The sequence below is a fragment of the Pan paniscus genome, chromosome 4 (assembly GCF_029289425.2).
Source record: "Pan paniscus chromosome 4, NHGRI_mPanPan1-v2.0_pri, whole genome shotgun sequence".
NCBI classification, from domain to species: Eukaryota; Metazoa; Chordata; class Mammalia; order Primates; family Hominidae; genus Pan; species Pan paniscus.
The window spans coordinates 57,965,502-57,981,149 of NC_073253.2; the positions used below are offsets into that span (position 1 = coordinate 57,965,502).

Consider the following 15,648-nt stretch of genomic DNA (forward strand, 5'->3'; position numbering starts at 1 on the left):
CCCCTAACCTCCTGTCACCTTCTAGCATATTGTGCTTAAAGAAATTTGTGGTACAGTAAGGGTTCTGTTTTAGGAAAAAGAAAAAACAGCACTGGGATCACAAAGAAATAGATAATTTTTGGAGAGGAGTAAGTGGGGATGGAGCATAAAATTTTAAAGCACAATATTTTTAGACTACAAATTTGAAAATAATTTTATGTTTTAAGATATAGATCAAAGTTAATTTTAAAGAAAGGTTTATTTTTAAGAAATTTTGTTAGTGACCAGCAGTTATATTGCAAAGTTTGCTACAACAATCTAGGTCTCATCAAACTCTTTGCAAGTAATTTTTTTCACTCTAATTTTTTCAGATGTGTTTTTAATGACTGATTCTTCAATTTTTTGTATTTAGGGCAACACACAAGTTTGCTGATTGCAAAGCAAAACGTGACACCCCCACCTCATGCACTGTTGATTATTCTACTGTGTATTTTGTCAACATTGAAGTCTGGGTAGAAGCAGAGAATGCCCTTGGGAAGGTTACATCAGATCATATCAATTTTGATCCTGTATATAAAGGTAGTTATAAACCTGAATTTGAGAGTTTATTTGACACTGTAGTAGTTTACAAATTAAAGTAGTTTTTATATTTAGTTTTTTTAGATTTTAATGTAGATTTTTAGATTTTAATTAATGTAGATTTTAGATTTTAATTAATGTAGAAACAAGCATTTATCTTAGTGATTTTTATGAAGTCATTTTATCAATAATATCAAATAGAATTTGGAAAAAGAAAAATATCCATAATCCAACCACACTTAACAGCTGTTTTCACTTTGAATGTTTTCTGTTCTCAAACATCTTACACCATTGTAATTACAGTATGTATGTTCCATTTTTATTCTTTTTTAAAAATTTGATATCATAAATATTTGTCTTTTGAAATATGAACCTGAAGAGATTAACAAATTTAGTAAATTAACAAGGAGAACTAAAGATTCTTTAGAAATCTTTTTTTTTCCATTATAAGGTATACAGCATAGCATAATTTTCAGAGAAATTAGTTCATTTGGTAAGGATAAATTATTGTAAAATAAAGGAAGGACAATATAAAGAGTATATTTGAGTTTGTATATGAAATTGGAAAACATAATAAACCTTAGGATTTATTTTATTTTTCAGTGAAGCCCAATCCGCCACATAATTTATCAGTGATCAACTCAGAGGAACTGTCTAGTATCTTAAAATTGACATGGACCAACCCAAGTATTAAGAGTGTTATAATACTAAAATATAACATTCAATATAGGACCAAAGATGCCTCAACTTGGAGCCAGGTAAATTGAAAGTTACTGTTTATTCAAATAGTCCTTCTTTCAACCCTCTAATCTTAAAAAGTTTCAGTCATTTTCTAAATGTCTTTAAGTTTCTGGTTATGTGAAATATTTTGCTTGATAACCTCTTCTGGGTCGTTATTTCAAACAAGGGGAATCAGGAAGATATCCAGATAGAAAATACAGCTTTGCTAAATACAGTAGCCTTTAAGTAAAACATGAAAATGATATAGGGTGATAGGAAATGGCTTTTTTTTTTTTTTCTTCTAGAGACAGGGTCTCCATTTGCCCAGGCTGCTGGCTCACTGCAATTTCGAACTCGAGCTTAAGTGATCCTCCTGCCTTAGTCTCACTACAGGTGTGCACCACCACACCTGGCTTTTTAAAATTATTATTATTTTTTGTGGAGATGGAGTCTCGCCGTGTTGCCCAGGATGGTCTCAAACTCCTGGCCTTAAGCGATTCCCCTACCTTGGCCTCCCAAAGTGCTGGGATTACAGATGTGAGCTACCACTACCAGCCTAGAAATGGCATTTTTGATGGGTGTTACAAAGAATACAAGTAATAAAGCAAATTAAGTAGAGGAGCAAAAATAAAGAGATTATAAGGATAAGGTAGCTAGTGTAGGGATTGGTGTGCTGCAGTCCACCAAAATCAGCCTGTGACTTGTTTTTGTAAATAAAGTTTTACTGGAACACAGCCACACTCATTTCTTTACATATTGTCTCTATTCTACAGTGGAAGAGTTGAGTAGTTGCAAAGAGAGTCTCTGGCCCACAAGCCTAAAATATTAGTAAATATTTTATCTACCTTTTTATAGAAAGTTTGCCAACCACTGAGGTAGAGGAAGGGATTGATAGGGAACTTGTAAGACTGAAAATGATAGTATACCCAAAGATGATGCTACCAGCAAAAGAAATACTTGGAGCTTTTAAAAAGGCTATCACCATAGCATTCAGCTATCCATACTCTTCTCTGTTTTGATTCCATTTATCACAAACAGTATGTCTTTGCTTTTGTTGCTCTGGTCACAGTGAGCTTGTTAGGGAATTGGGCTAATGACTTTACTACTTCTCTCCTTACCCCGCTTATCTAAAGTGCTCAGAATACAATCAGAAAAAGCAATAAAACAAAATTGGATTAATGCTTCATGTTGTACAGAGAATATACATACCTGAAGTTCTTCAAAATGTGGTATTAAGTATAGAATCTTAATTCAGTGCTACAAAAAAGACTGATGTTTATTTTGTATCTAATATTAAATTATCAGAGTAATATGACCAGTTATTTATCTGTATTGAATCTCCTCTTTTTTTCTGAAAGCCAAGTTTAAAAGCCAGGAAAACTTTTGTTTTTCTTGATTGGGCTGGATATCTTCCTTTTGCCTGTCCACATCTACGCTCTACCCTTCTCTTTGTTGTGTCATGCTGACCTGTATAGATTTCATCTGTGGGTTCCCATTCTTTCTAGCTTCCTTGTGACTGTGGTTAATGGAAGGAAGGGACTAGGCAGGAGAGAAGACAGAAGAAAAGTGAAATTGGCATGTTGATTTTCCCTGCTTCCTTCCAGGAACTGGCTGTCTTTTTTTTTTTTTTTTTTGAGATGGAGTTTAGCTCTTGTTGCCCAGGCTGGAGTGTAATGGCATGATCTTGGCTTACTGCAACTTCCACCTCCCTAGTTCAAGCGATTCTTCTGCCTCAGACTCCCGAGTAGCTGGGATTACAGGTGTGTGCCACCATGCCCAGCTAATTTTTGTGTTTTTAGTAGAGATGGGGTTTCACCATGTTGGCCAGGTTGGTCTCGAACTCCAGACCTCAGGTGATCCACCTACTTCAGTCTCCCAAAGTGCTGGGATTACAGGCGTGAGCCACCGCACCCAGCCGGCTGTCTTTCAACTTAGGGTCACTGCCTGTCAAGACAGCCCTCTCTAGCTGACCGGCTTCTTTCAGGTTCTGATACTTCCCCTCATCCCTTTGGGCCTAGAGGTAGAAACAGCTCTAAGCCCCGGAGTACTAACTGCACTGTCTAAGGATTCCATATACTCTGCATGTAGTCCCTTTATGAAGCCCTCCTTGAATTATTCTAAGTGGAGTGTGCCATCTGTTTCCTGCAGAAATCCTAAGTTATATTACAGGCCCTGTGGAAGAAATAAAGGGAAAAAAGGAAAGATAATAGATGTTTCCATACTTCTAAAACCAAATAACTTTACTGATTTGGACTGCTTTTTAACTTACACTTATTTCTCTCCAGAGGTTGAGTTTAATGTATTAGTCTTGTGTCAATAAAATAGTTTCAAGAGGCTGAGGCAATAGAATCACATGAACCCGGGAGGCGGAGGTTGCAGTGAGCTGAGATCGCGCCATTGCACCATTGAGCTCCAGCCTGGGCGACAGAGGGAGACTCTGTCTCAAAAATAAATAGTTTCTAGGCTGAGCGCAGTGGCTCACATCTGTAATCCTGGCACTTTGGGAGGCCGAGGCAAGTAGATTGCTTGAGGTCAGGAGTTACAGACCAGCCCGGCCAACATGGTGAATCTTGTTGATACTAAAAACGTACAAAAATTAGCTGAGAGTGGTGGCGGGCACCTGTAATCCCAGCCACTCAGGAGGCTGAGGCAGGAGAATCGCTTGAACCTGGGAGAGGTAGAGGTTGTGTTGAGCCAAGATCGCACCACTGCACTCCAACCTGGGCAACAGAGCAAGGCTGTGCCTCAAAAAAAAAAGTTTCTGAATTTTAACACAATTTAGAAGACCTTACTAATTGAGGTTTTCTGTTGTTTGATTTGCTTTGTTTCAGATTCCTCCTGAAGACACAGCATCCACCCGATCTTCATTCACTGTCCAAGACCTTAAACCTTTTACAGAATATGTGTTTAGGATTCGCTGTATGAAGGAAGATGGTAAGGGATACTGGAGTGACTGGAGTGAAGAAGCAAGTGGGATCACCTATGAAGATAGTAAGTACATAAGTATATGAAGAAGTAAAGCTATTGGAATTCCAGATGTGAACTGGTTCTGGTTTTAATAATATAGCCTCATTGCTTCTTAGTTTGTGATCATTTTATTCAAACTGCAGTATTTTAACGTTTTAATTTTTAAGGACATTAAGATGTAAAATTGAATATGGATCATTGATAGTATAAGTCTATTTGATACCTAATTAAATTATCATGGAGGCCGGATGCAGTGGCTCACACCTGTAATCCCAGTACTTTGGGAGGCCGAGGTGGGCGGATCACAAGGTCAGGAGTTTGAGACCAGCCTGGCCAATATGGTGAAACCCCTTCTCTATTAAAAATACAAAAATTAGCCGGGCGTGGTGGTGGGCGCCTGTAGTCCCAGCTACTTGGGAGGCTGAGGCAGGAGAATCGCTTGAACCCAGGAGGTGGAGGTTGCAGTGAGCCAAGATCACGCCACTGCACTTCAGCCTGGGTGACAGAACGAGACTCCGTCTCAAAAAAAAAAAAAATTCATCATGGAATGGTGACTTAGATACTATCAGAAAACCGTTAACTTAACTGTTGATAAGTCTAGAACATTTTATTCAAGGAGACTTGTCCAGAGATACTCCTAACTAGAGAATCATACCCTGAATCATTAAAACCACACTGTCTAGCAAACTATACCTTAGATCCCCACTATCAAAAATATACTTGTATTATACCTTTTATTCATTTTTTTTCTAATAGCACTTGATAAGCCCCTGGGAAGCGGTTGATCCTGGAATTTTGGTTGGTTAGTTTTTATTTTCCTTTTTTCTCCTATAGATAATATATATGATATAGAATTAAAAAGGCACAAAAAGAGTGTACAGTCTAAAGTAAGATCCTCACTGCAAAGCATCTGATGTTACTAAGTTCAAGAAATAATCCCGTGGCATAGATTTTTCATTTTGAGACCTTCCTATCACAGACTCACCTCTTAGTTATCAATGGCAGTAGCTGTGGCTGAAAAAAATCCCCTACCACCTATATCCCTTTACTTCCAGCTCTTCTAGAGGTTTAGGTCATGTGACTTGAGAACATCAAAGGCAGAAAAGTACCCTTCTGCCCTAAGATTTCTCTCATAAATGCTGAGAAAGAAATCAGTTTTGCTATTGCTGCTGTGGGAGTCCTCAGCCAGATTGCTTTGTCTTGACCAGGAATTCTTAAAATGAGATATATGGGGAGGAGTTCATGAAATACTTTAAAATGTAGGTAAAATATTGTGGTTAGTGCCTGTGTGCATTTTTAATGGACAAGTGTACATAATCTTTGTCAAATCAATGTGTGAATAAAGTCTCTGGGTTCCCTTTATGTTAGGAAATATTTCCAGCTCATAATTTTTTTTAATAATTTCATGTTCTTTATTCTGTTTGAGTGCTGCACTGTACTCATGTGAATTTATCTATTTTAACTTCTGTACCAGCAGCCTTTTTCCCAGCCTTCCTGGTCTGCCTGTCCTATCCTTTCTGTTTTGTTGTCTGTAATTGCCTCTTCATGATTAACATATCAGTACTTAAATTTTTTTTTTTTTTTTTTTTGGAAATAGTGCCTCACTCTGTTGCTCAGGCTGGAGTGCAGTGGCATGAACACGGCTCGCTGCAGCCTCTACCTCCAAGGCTGAAGCGATCCTTGTGCCTCAGCCCCCAACATAGCTGGGACTACAGGCATGCGTCACCATGCCCAGCAAATTTTTGTATTTTTTTGTAGAGACAAGGTTTTGCCATGGTGCCCAGGCTGGTCTTGAACTACTGAACTGAAGTGAACCACATCCCTCGGCCTCCCAAAGTGCTGGGATTGCAGGCACGAGCCACCACACCCAGCCTCACTGCTTAGATTTTATTCAACTCCTGTCTTATTCTACTGACTACCATATCTTGTTATTATATTCATAAAAATTTTGAGAAATCAGTTAATGCCATTGATTTTTTTAAGACAAACTTTTTACAAAAAGCTTAACAATGATAAGTAAAAATGAAATGTCAGTTGATATTACTTATTGCTAAAAAATTAAAAATTATATGCTACATTTAATGGCTGTTATAAGTTTTGAAAAATTAATATTACAGGTATTTTTAAAACCGAATTTAATTACTGGTATTTAACAATTTATGTTTTGGCTGGGTATGGTGGCCAAACCCCAGCTACTTGGGTTGCTGAGGTGGGAGGATCACCTGAGCCTAGGAGCTGAAGGTTATAGTGCACTACAGTCATCCACTGCACTCCAGCCTGGGCAACAGAGCGAGACACTGTCTCTGGAAAAAAAACACTATGTTTTATGGATTGCTTTTTCAGATGGTTAGTGATTATCACAACAATACTGTGAATTTGTTTTTATTACATCCCATCACTCTCAATCATCCTTATATAAAGTAATAAACTTATTTTAGTACATTTATCTTAATTTGTTTTATTATTCCTGTGAATATTTAGGGGTAAGCAATGTGTTTAAATAGATTTTCCAGTTTGATTTTCAGCGATAAGTAGTATCAACTTATGTTTATTTCATTTTTATTTTTTACTGTTAAAAACTTTATTTTAAAAAGTTCATTTTTTCTTTAAAAAATCATATTAACTAATTTTTCAAAATTTTTATAAATATAATTAGAAGACCTGGTATTTAATAGAATAAGAGAGGAGTTGAATAAAATCTAAGCAGTGATGTGTTGATCATGAAGAGGCAATTACAGATGACAAAACAGAAGTGAGGACAGGCAGACCAGGAAGGCTGGGAAAAGGCTGCTGGTACAGGAGATTCAAGTAGATAAATACAGTGCCAGCACACAAACAGAATAAAGAACATGAAGTTATAAGAAAGAGTGATGCCTCTTTAGTTGTTGCTCAGAATACATTTTTACCTTTACAATTTTGAGGTTAGAAAAGAGTTCCAGTATAATTGGAATATCAGGCTATCACCCTGACTAAAGGAAGAGCCAGGTGTTTTGTGCTGGGTTGGGAAAATGCTGGTATAAAGAGGTAGAGACACCATGCAATTGGAGGGCAAGAGTATTAAGAACAAAGTAAAAGAATAATTTGCAGAATTTTATTTTACTGTTAAAACCTTTTTATTTCAAGGAGTTTATGTCTTTTCTTTAGGACCATCTAAAGCACCAAGTTTCTGGTATAAAATAGATCCATCCCATACTCAAGGCTACAGAACTGTACAACTCGTGTGGAAGGTAAAAAATCACATTTATATTTTATCTCTTATAAATCTTTTTTTTTTTTTTTTTTGAAACCGAGTCTTGCTCCATTGCCAGGCAGGAGTGTAGTGGCGTGATCTTGGCTCACTGCAACCTCTGCCTCCCAGGTTCAAGTGATTCTCCTGCCTCAGCCTCCTGAGTAGCTGGGACTACAGGTGTGCGCCACCACGCCCCGCTAATTTTTGTATTTTTAGCAGAGACAGGGTTTCACCACGGTGGCCAGGATGATCTTGATCTCTTGACCTCATGTTCTGCCTGCCTCGGCCTCCCAAAGTACTGGGATTACAGGCATGAGCCACCGCGCCCAGCCCTTATAAATAATTTTGTATGGTATTATGAATGGAGGTCTTTTAAATAGATAAATTTTTATTCATCTTAATAGCAAAGCATTTGATTACTATTTTTACTAAATAGAAAGGTAATGCTTTATATGTATTAATATTATATAGAAGTCAGGTTCATAAACTACAAATAATACCTTATAGGTATTTAAGTACAGTTCTGTGAAAGTATAAGTTCTATAAAAAGAGGAATGTTGTTTTTGTACTTTGGAATTTTCCAGAGTAACTCAGAAAATAATAAAAGTTTGTGATAATCAAAATGTATGCTGGTAAGTGCATGAGTAGATCATACTAAAAAAGAAGGTAGAAAAATACTCAAGCATAAAATAAATAATTTAGACCTACATAGCCACAGTGCAGAATTGATACAGAACCAAAAGCTAACGGAATGATGCTACTTACCCTTTTTTAGTTGAGGTCATGCTTTTACTCTTCATTTAGTATGTACTAGTTTTATTTTAGAACCAAATTTAAAATGGAGATTGTGAATCCTTTCCAGTTAAATATTTAGATATTTGACATAATGGCATGATTTGTGAATATGAAGAAAAACTGATTTTTTATTCAAGATTTATGAAATTATTTTTAAAAATAAATTATTTTATTACAGACATTGCCTCCTTTTGAAGCCAATGGAAAAATCTTGGATTATGAAGTGACTCTCACAAGATGGAAATCACATTTACAAAATTACACAGTTAATGCTACAAAACTGACAGTAAATCTCACAAATGATCGCTATGTAGCAACCCTAACAGTAAGAAATCTTGTTGGCAAATCAGATGCAGCTGTTTTAACTATCCCTGCCTGTGACTTTCAAGGTTTGTATCTGTGAGATGGAGCCTGACTCTTGGGTGGAAAAATGGTGGTTAGGTATGGACAGGGCTCCCATAAAAAACACAAGTTATCTAAGACTGTCTCCTCAGTATCAGGGATAATCACTTGTTTATTTTTTAATTTTTTAAATTTTATAAATAATGATTTTCTTTTTTTCAGAGACTGGGTTTCGCCAGGTTGCTCAGGCTGGTTTCGAACTCCTGAGCTCAAGCGATCTCCCCTGGCCTCCCAAAGTGCTGGGATTACAGGCATATGCCACCAAACCCAGCATTTTTAGGAATCAGTCAGCAGACAAATTTCATCAGGATGCAAGAAACATTTCCATCACTACATGCTCACTTAAACTTCACAGTAAGCTACTTCATTCATTTAAGCATATTCTGATTACTTACCTGGTTTTTAAAATATTATTTCAAGATTTTGAGAACTTTGTATACATATGACTGAAATGTTTATCTGTAGCTTTATTTGTAGCTTTCAAAGAAGAAAAATTGCAATTACAAACAGAAAGCATTTGAAGAATTTAGGGAAAGCAAATTTTTTTTTTTCTTTTTGAGACAGTCTTGCTCTGTCGCCTAGGCTGGAGTGCAATGGCACGATCTCGGCCTCTGCCTCCTGGCTTCAAGCGATTCTTGTGCACCAGCCTCCCAAGTAGCTGGAATTAAAGGCGCGCACCACAATGCCTGGCTAATTTTGTATTTTTAGTAGAGACGGGGTTTCACCGTGTTGGCCAGGCTGGTTTCGAACTCCTGATGTCAAGTGATCCACCCGCCTTGGCCTCGTAAAATGTTGGAATTACAGGAATGAGCCACAATGCCCAGCGGGGAAGCAAAATCTAAGTTTAAAAATTGACTACTTTACCTGTAAGTTATAATAAAGTGCTTTTATGCAAGGAAATATATGCTACAAAAATTGATAAATCACATGTTTTGGAAATGACTGTAAAATATGGAAATTTCAAATTTGTTAATATTTATTATTTCAATATTCAAACTTTGTTTTAAAGCTACTCGCCCTGTAATGGATCTTAAAGCATTCCCCAAAGATAACATGCTTTGGGTGGAATGGACTACTCCAAGGGAATCTGTAAAGAAATATATACTTGAGTGGTGTGTGTTATCAGATAAAGCACCCTGTATCGCAGACTGGCAACAAGAAGATGGTACCGTGCATCGCACCTATTTAAGAGGTATACCTGGCTAGAAACATCTAAATTGATACCTTTTTCTAACTCTTTAGGCAGCTTTTTCTTTTGCTTATAGTGTTTTGGTCTGTTGAAACGACTTCCAGTTTATCATAGCCTCACTACTTACTAGATGTGTGACTTTCAGCAAGTCATACTTAACCTCTCTGAATTACAGTCTCTTTATGAACAGTGGGGTTAATACTTTCTTCTTTTTGTACCCCAATATGATTTTATCGTCAAGGGAAAACTCCTAAAACTATAGAGAAATATAAGAGTCCAACCTTTGCTGCTGATTAGTCATATGTTCTCTGTACCTCATCCTTCACATGAGAAAATAGTTTCCTAGAGCATCTGGATGACTTGTGTAATGTCTTAGAACCATCAGATAGAGGAAGCAGAACTAGAACTCAGATTTCCTTATGTCTTTCAATTGGAAGTAGTAACAAAGGACAGAAGTGATGAATCGTAGCGCTCCAGTCTGTGTGTTATGGTGCTGCTTAAGTGGTTATAAAGTGATACAACAACTTTGAAGAGAAAAAAACTCAGTTTATATTCTTTTGTTGATAATTAATAATTAGAATTCAGCTGTGAATAATATGGTTAATTAGAGAAAAGCCCTAAGCAGAGAGATTCCTGCCATAAAGTTTTTGAGCTTTAGTCATAATACAGGCTGTTTGGACTTACCTGTTATTAGTGTACAGTTTTAATAAGCTTGGTTGTCTAGTTTACTGACTTTATCAAATTAAAAACATGGTGGAGCTTAGGAAGTCCTGAAATGGCTGGAAATAACTATAGAAACTTCTTAAAAAAAAATAAATACAGGGTCTCACTCTGTTGCCTAGGCTAGAGTATGGTGGCATGATCATGGCTGACTGCAGCCTTCAACTCCCAGGCTGAAGTGACCCTTCTGCCTCATCCTCTGGAGTATCTGGGACTACAGGCACATGCTGCCACACTCAGCTAATTTTATTTTTTTGTAGAGAGGGAATCTCACTGTGTTGCAAAGGCTGATCTCCAACACCTGGCCTCAAGTGATTCTCTTACCTCAAACTCCCAAAGTGCTGGTATTACAGGCGTGAACCACTGCTCAGAGCCAATAGAAACTTTTTAAAGAAGCAGCCGATGCGGTGGCTCACGCCTGTAATTCCAGCACTTTAGGAGACTGAGGCGGGCAGATCACCTGAGGTCGGGAGTTCGAGACCAGCCTGACCAACGTGGATAAACTCCGTCTCTACTAAAACAAAATCAGCTAGGTGTGGTGGCACATGCCTGTAATCCCAGCCATTTGGGAGGCTGAGGCTGGAGAATCTCTTGAACCCGGGAGGCGGAGGTTGCAGTGAGCCAAAATCATGCCATTGCACTCCAGCCTGAACAACAAGAATGAAACTCCATCTCAAAAAAAATAGAAGCTAGCATAGGTTGTGGAGACATTAAGTTTGGGTAAGTAGTCGTATGTTGCTCAGTAACCCTGAAAGCATCACATTAGAGTAGAATATAAAAATTGTTCATTTTTTGGTAATATTGAATCATTAAGAAAAGGTAAAATCTGTTTAAGAAGGTAAAGGAGCATGTAACTTCATGAGTAATAGTTAAGGAATATACATTCTTATTGAAGGTATAAATTTCAATAAAACATTTTCTAATATGTACAGATAATATACTGTATAAAAAAGAAAAATTTTAGTGGTGCATGCTAAAAAAGATAAAAATAAAGGAAGTTTGTTTTGGTTTTTGTTTTTTTGAGACAGAGTCTCACTCTGTCGCCCAGGCTGGAGTGCAGTGGTGCGATCTCGGCTCACTGCAAGCTCCGCCTCCTGGGTTCAAGTGATTCTCCTGCCACAGCCTCCCAAGCATCTGGGACTACAGGTGCCCACCACCATGCCCAGCTAATTTTTGTATTTTCAGTAAAGGGGGGTTTCACCATGTTGGCCATGCTGGTCTCAAACTCCTGACCTCAAGTGATCCTCCCACCTTAACCTCCCAAAGTGCTGGGATTACAGACGTGAGCCACAGCGCCTGGCCGAGGAAATTTTTTAAGATACCCTTTTTTCCAACTCTCAAACTAGGACCATTAGTGCTTTCCCCTAGGTCTTACTGCTTTAGTCGTCTTGCTCCTTAGGCTGTTCTCTCTTGTAGGTAAGACATACAAAAATTGTCAGACTCTATAAAATCCAGAGTAATTTGAGATCATTGTTTTATAAATTCTAAGTGTAAATACCATCATTGTTCTTAACAATGTATTTTTTATCCACTGCATTGGCAATACTTTTACAGACAGTTTTACCTGATTAAGCTTGAATCCAGTACACAAAAGACAATGCTTACTTAGAAAACTGCAGTTTTAAAAGAAAATTAAGTGGTCATGAAATTATAATGTAAAAATAAATTACGGTATTAACTTGACTTTTTCATTATGGAAAAACATGCTTAATCTGCTATTCTTGCTTTAGGGAACTTAGCAGAGAGCAAATGTTATTTGATAACAGTTACTCCAGTATATGCTGACGGACCAGGAAGCCCTGAATCCATAAAGGCATACCTTAAACAAGCTCGTAAGTCCAAACTCACTTCTTTGAAAAAAAAAGTTTAGGGCTTTGTATTAACAAAAACATTTTATCACTTTTAAATAAAGATGTATCTCATTATGTTCAAATGATTTTATGACAAGGAAATTTTACTAGATTGTAAATGATTTTCAGTTAGCAAATGTGTTCACTCTGTTACAGCACCTTCCAAAGGACCTACTGTTCGGACAAAAAAAGTAGGGAAAAACGAAGCTGTCTTAGAGTGGGACCAACTTCCTGTTGATGTTCAGAATGGATTTATCAGAAATTATACTATATTTTATAGAACCATCATTGGAAATGAAACTGGTAATAAAACTGTATCAGTTATTAAGAATCAGTTATTTTTTCCTTAAGCTTTTAAGTACTAATTTAAGTCTGTTCTTCTTATACATCTTATAGTATATTGGCCTCAGGAGACACCTGAGAATTTGCCTTATGGTTACTTTCATGGATTTATTGAAAAAGTATTGTGTTGTGCTTTAGAACATAAAATTATGTCAGAACATTATAAAAGTTGTTTTCTGACAAAAATACTTCGCTTCTTTTTTAACACTTTCACAATGCCAAATATAGGCCAAATAAGCAAAAGCATTGAATAGTTGAATGAAGCACAGTTCTTATTTCTTCCAGCTGTGAATGTGGATTCTTCCCACACAGAATATACATTGTCCTCTTTGACTAGTGACACATTGTACATGGTACGAATGGCAGCATACACAGATGAAGGTGGGAAGGATGGTCCAGAATTCACTTTTACTACCCCAAAGTTTGGTAAGAAATAATGAAGTTTGGTTTTTTTCTTTCTCAAACTTAGGTTAGAAATGAACTTAGTTTATGTGCTAAAATTGTGTTAAAAAGTACATCTTTGGATTCATGATAATTTTTATATTATCTGGCTTTGGTTGGTGGTTTCTTTATAGAAAGTGTTATTCCTCACCTTTTTGGTATTTTATTAACTGCTTCTGACTATATTCAGCTGTACTAAAAATCCTAAAAGAATTTGTATATCTTTCCATGTGGGTTCATTTTTTTCACTGGTTTGGGTGTGTTCTTTCCTTCTCTATCCTCATTTCTTTCTTTTATAGAGAGATTACTTGAAGGACTAGTCCACTTTACAGTCTTCACTTCCCGTACCTCCCACTCAGTATTTAACATACTGAAATTAGGGGTCCTACCCCACCCCTGCACTGAAACCTCTCTGGTGTCACTCAGAAGACCTCTTGATCATTATATGTACTGCATGCTTTTTAGTTTTCATCTTTTTTCTACTTTTTTTTTTTTGGAGGCAGGGTCTTATTCTGTTGCCCAGGCTACAGTGGAGTGCAATGGCATGAACATGGCACACTGCAGCCTTGACCTCCTGGGCTCAAGTGATCCTCCTACCTCAGTTTCTCAAGTAGCTGGGACCAGTGCCACCACATCCAGCTAATTTTTTTTATAGAGATGGCTGGTCTTGAACTCCTGGGCTCAAGTGATCCTTCTGCCTTGGCCTCCTAAAGTGCTGGGATTATAGACATAAGCCACTGCCTCCAGCCTTTTCTGCATTTGACTCTGTTGGCCTTCCATCCTTGAAACTCCCTCCTCCCTTGGGTTTTCTAACCATACTTTTTCTGCTAGCACAGTCTCCTGAGTCTCCTTGTTCTCTGGTGTTTTCTTCTTCTTCTCCTTTTTTTGCTTTTTTTTTTTTTTTTGAGACAGAGTCTCGCTCTGTCACCCAGGCTGGAGTGCAGTGGTGCGATCTCAGCTCACTGCAACCTCCACCTCCCAGGTTCAAGTGATTCTTCTGCCTCACCTTCCCAAGTAGCTGGGACTACAGGCACGTGCCACCATGCCTGGCTAATTTTTTGTATTTTTTTTTTAGTAGAGATGGGGTTTCACCGTATTAGCCAGGATGGTCTCCATCTCCTGACCTTGTGTTGTGCCTGCCTCAGCCTCCCAAAGTGCTGGGATTACAGGCGTGAGCTACCGTGGCTGGCATCTACTTTTAACTTTAAAATGGTTTGTATTCCCCAGGGGCTCTGTTCTTGACCCTATTTTCTTTTTTTTTTTTTTTTTTCGAGATAGAGTTTTGCTCTTGTTGCCCAGACTCGACTGCAGTGGTGCAATCCCAGCTCACTGCAACCTCCGTCTCCCAGGTTCAAGTGATTCTCCTACCTCAGCCTCCCACGTAGCTGGGGTAGAGGTGCCCACTACCATGCCTGGCTAATTTTTTGTATTTTTGTAGAGACGGGGTTTCACCATGTTGGCTGGGATGGTCTCGACCTCCTGACCTCAGGTGATCCACCTGCCTCGGCCTCCCAAAGTGCTGGGATTACAGGCATGAGCCACTGCACCCGGCCTCTTGACCCTGTTTTCTTACTTGCCTATTCAAACTCTGTCCATGGCTTTAGCCATCTTCTCTTTCCTTCCCAAATACATTTCTCCTCCCTCGTTCTATGCCAAAGCCATAAATTTAGATGTGATTACAATAAATGTATTCGTATATTTTTCTCTCACATAAGCTGAGTGTCAAGTCCTGTTGATTGTGCGTACCCTTTCATCATCATTTTCTTCAACTGCAAGCTCCTCATGCTAACTTTTCTTTTCTTAGTGCATTGCCCCCAATGAGGTCTTCACCTCATCATCTGGCTCTTCTGTATCTTCCCTAAAGCAAACTTAACCAACATTCTTTCTTGTTCCCCCTACATTTTGAATCATTATAGAAAATTACCTTATTTTACCATAATTGTAACCCCCACCCCCAAGTGCCAGCCTAGTTAATGATAAGTAGTAAATTCCATGTGCCTTGTTGGTTGAATGCTTGCTGAATGAGGGAATAAATGAATGAGTGACTACATAAAATAAATGATAAAAGGTCCTGAGCTTTGCTGTTAGGGTCAGTAATGAATATAGTTTCTGGGATAAGGTTGGTCCCATGTGGTGGTATGTTAATAGGTATGTTATTTAAAATAAAACTTTATACCATAATCTTGAGAAAAATTAAAAAATAAACTTAAAAATGTATATTTTATGTATTTCTGTGGAGACCAGCCATCTCTACAGAGCTTTGTATATATGTATGTGTGTGTATACACACACACATAAAAGCCCATATGTATATTTTTTGTTTGTTTGTTTTTGAGACAGAGTCTTGCTCTGTCTCCCAGGCTGGAGTGCAGTGGTGCAGTCATAGCTCACTGCAACCTCAAATTCCTGGGCTCAAGCAATCCTCCTGCCTCAGC

At 37.9% G+C, this 15,648-nt stretch overlaps 1 protein-coding gene across 2 annotated transcripts in view; it reads left to right on the forward strand.

Annotated features, from left to right (window-relative positions):
* Nucleotides 1–15,648, forward strand: part of IL6ST (interleukin 6 cytokine family signal transducer) — a 60,980-nt gene that overhangs the window by 33,081 nt on the left and 12,251 nt on the right. The window contains exons 6-14 of one of the 2 annotated variants that reach the window (XM_003827382.7): nt 392–558; nt 1,162–1,316; nt 4,110–4,269; nt 7,390–7,472; nt 8,448–8,658; nt 9,681–9,863; nt 12,311–12,412; nt 12,587–12,733; nt 13,058–13,198. In XM_003827382.7, coding sequence (XP_003827430.1) covers nt 392–558; nt 1,162–1,316; nt 4,110–4,269; nt 7,390–7,472; nt 8,448–8,658; nt 9,681–9,863; nt 12,311–12,412; nt 12,587–12,733; nt 13,058–13,198 — 1,349 coding nt within the window. Of the gene's footprint in view, nt 1–391; nt 559–1,161; nt 1,317–4,109; nt 4,270–5,001; nt 5,048–7,389; nt 7,473–8,447; nt 8,659–9,680; nt 9,864–12,310; nt 12,413–12,586; nt 12,734–13,057; nt 13,199–15,648 lie in introns of those variants that run through there. The other variant, XM_034960087.2, reaches the window with a different exon arrangement.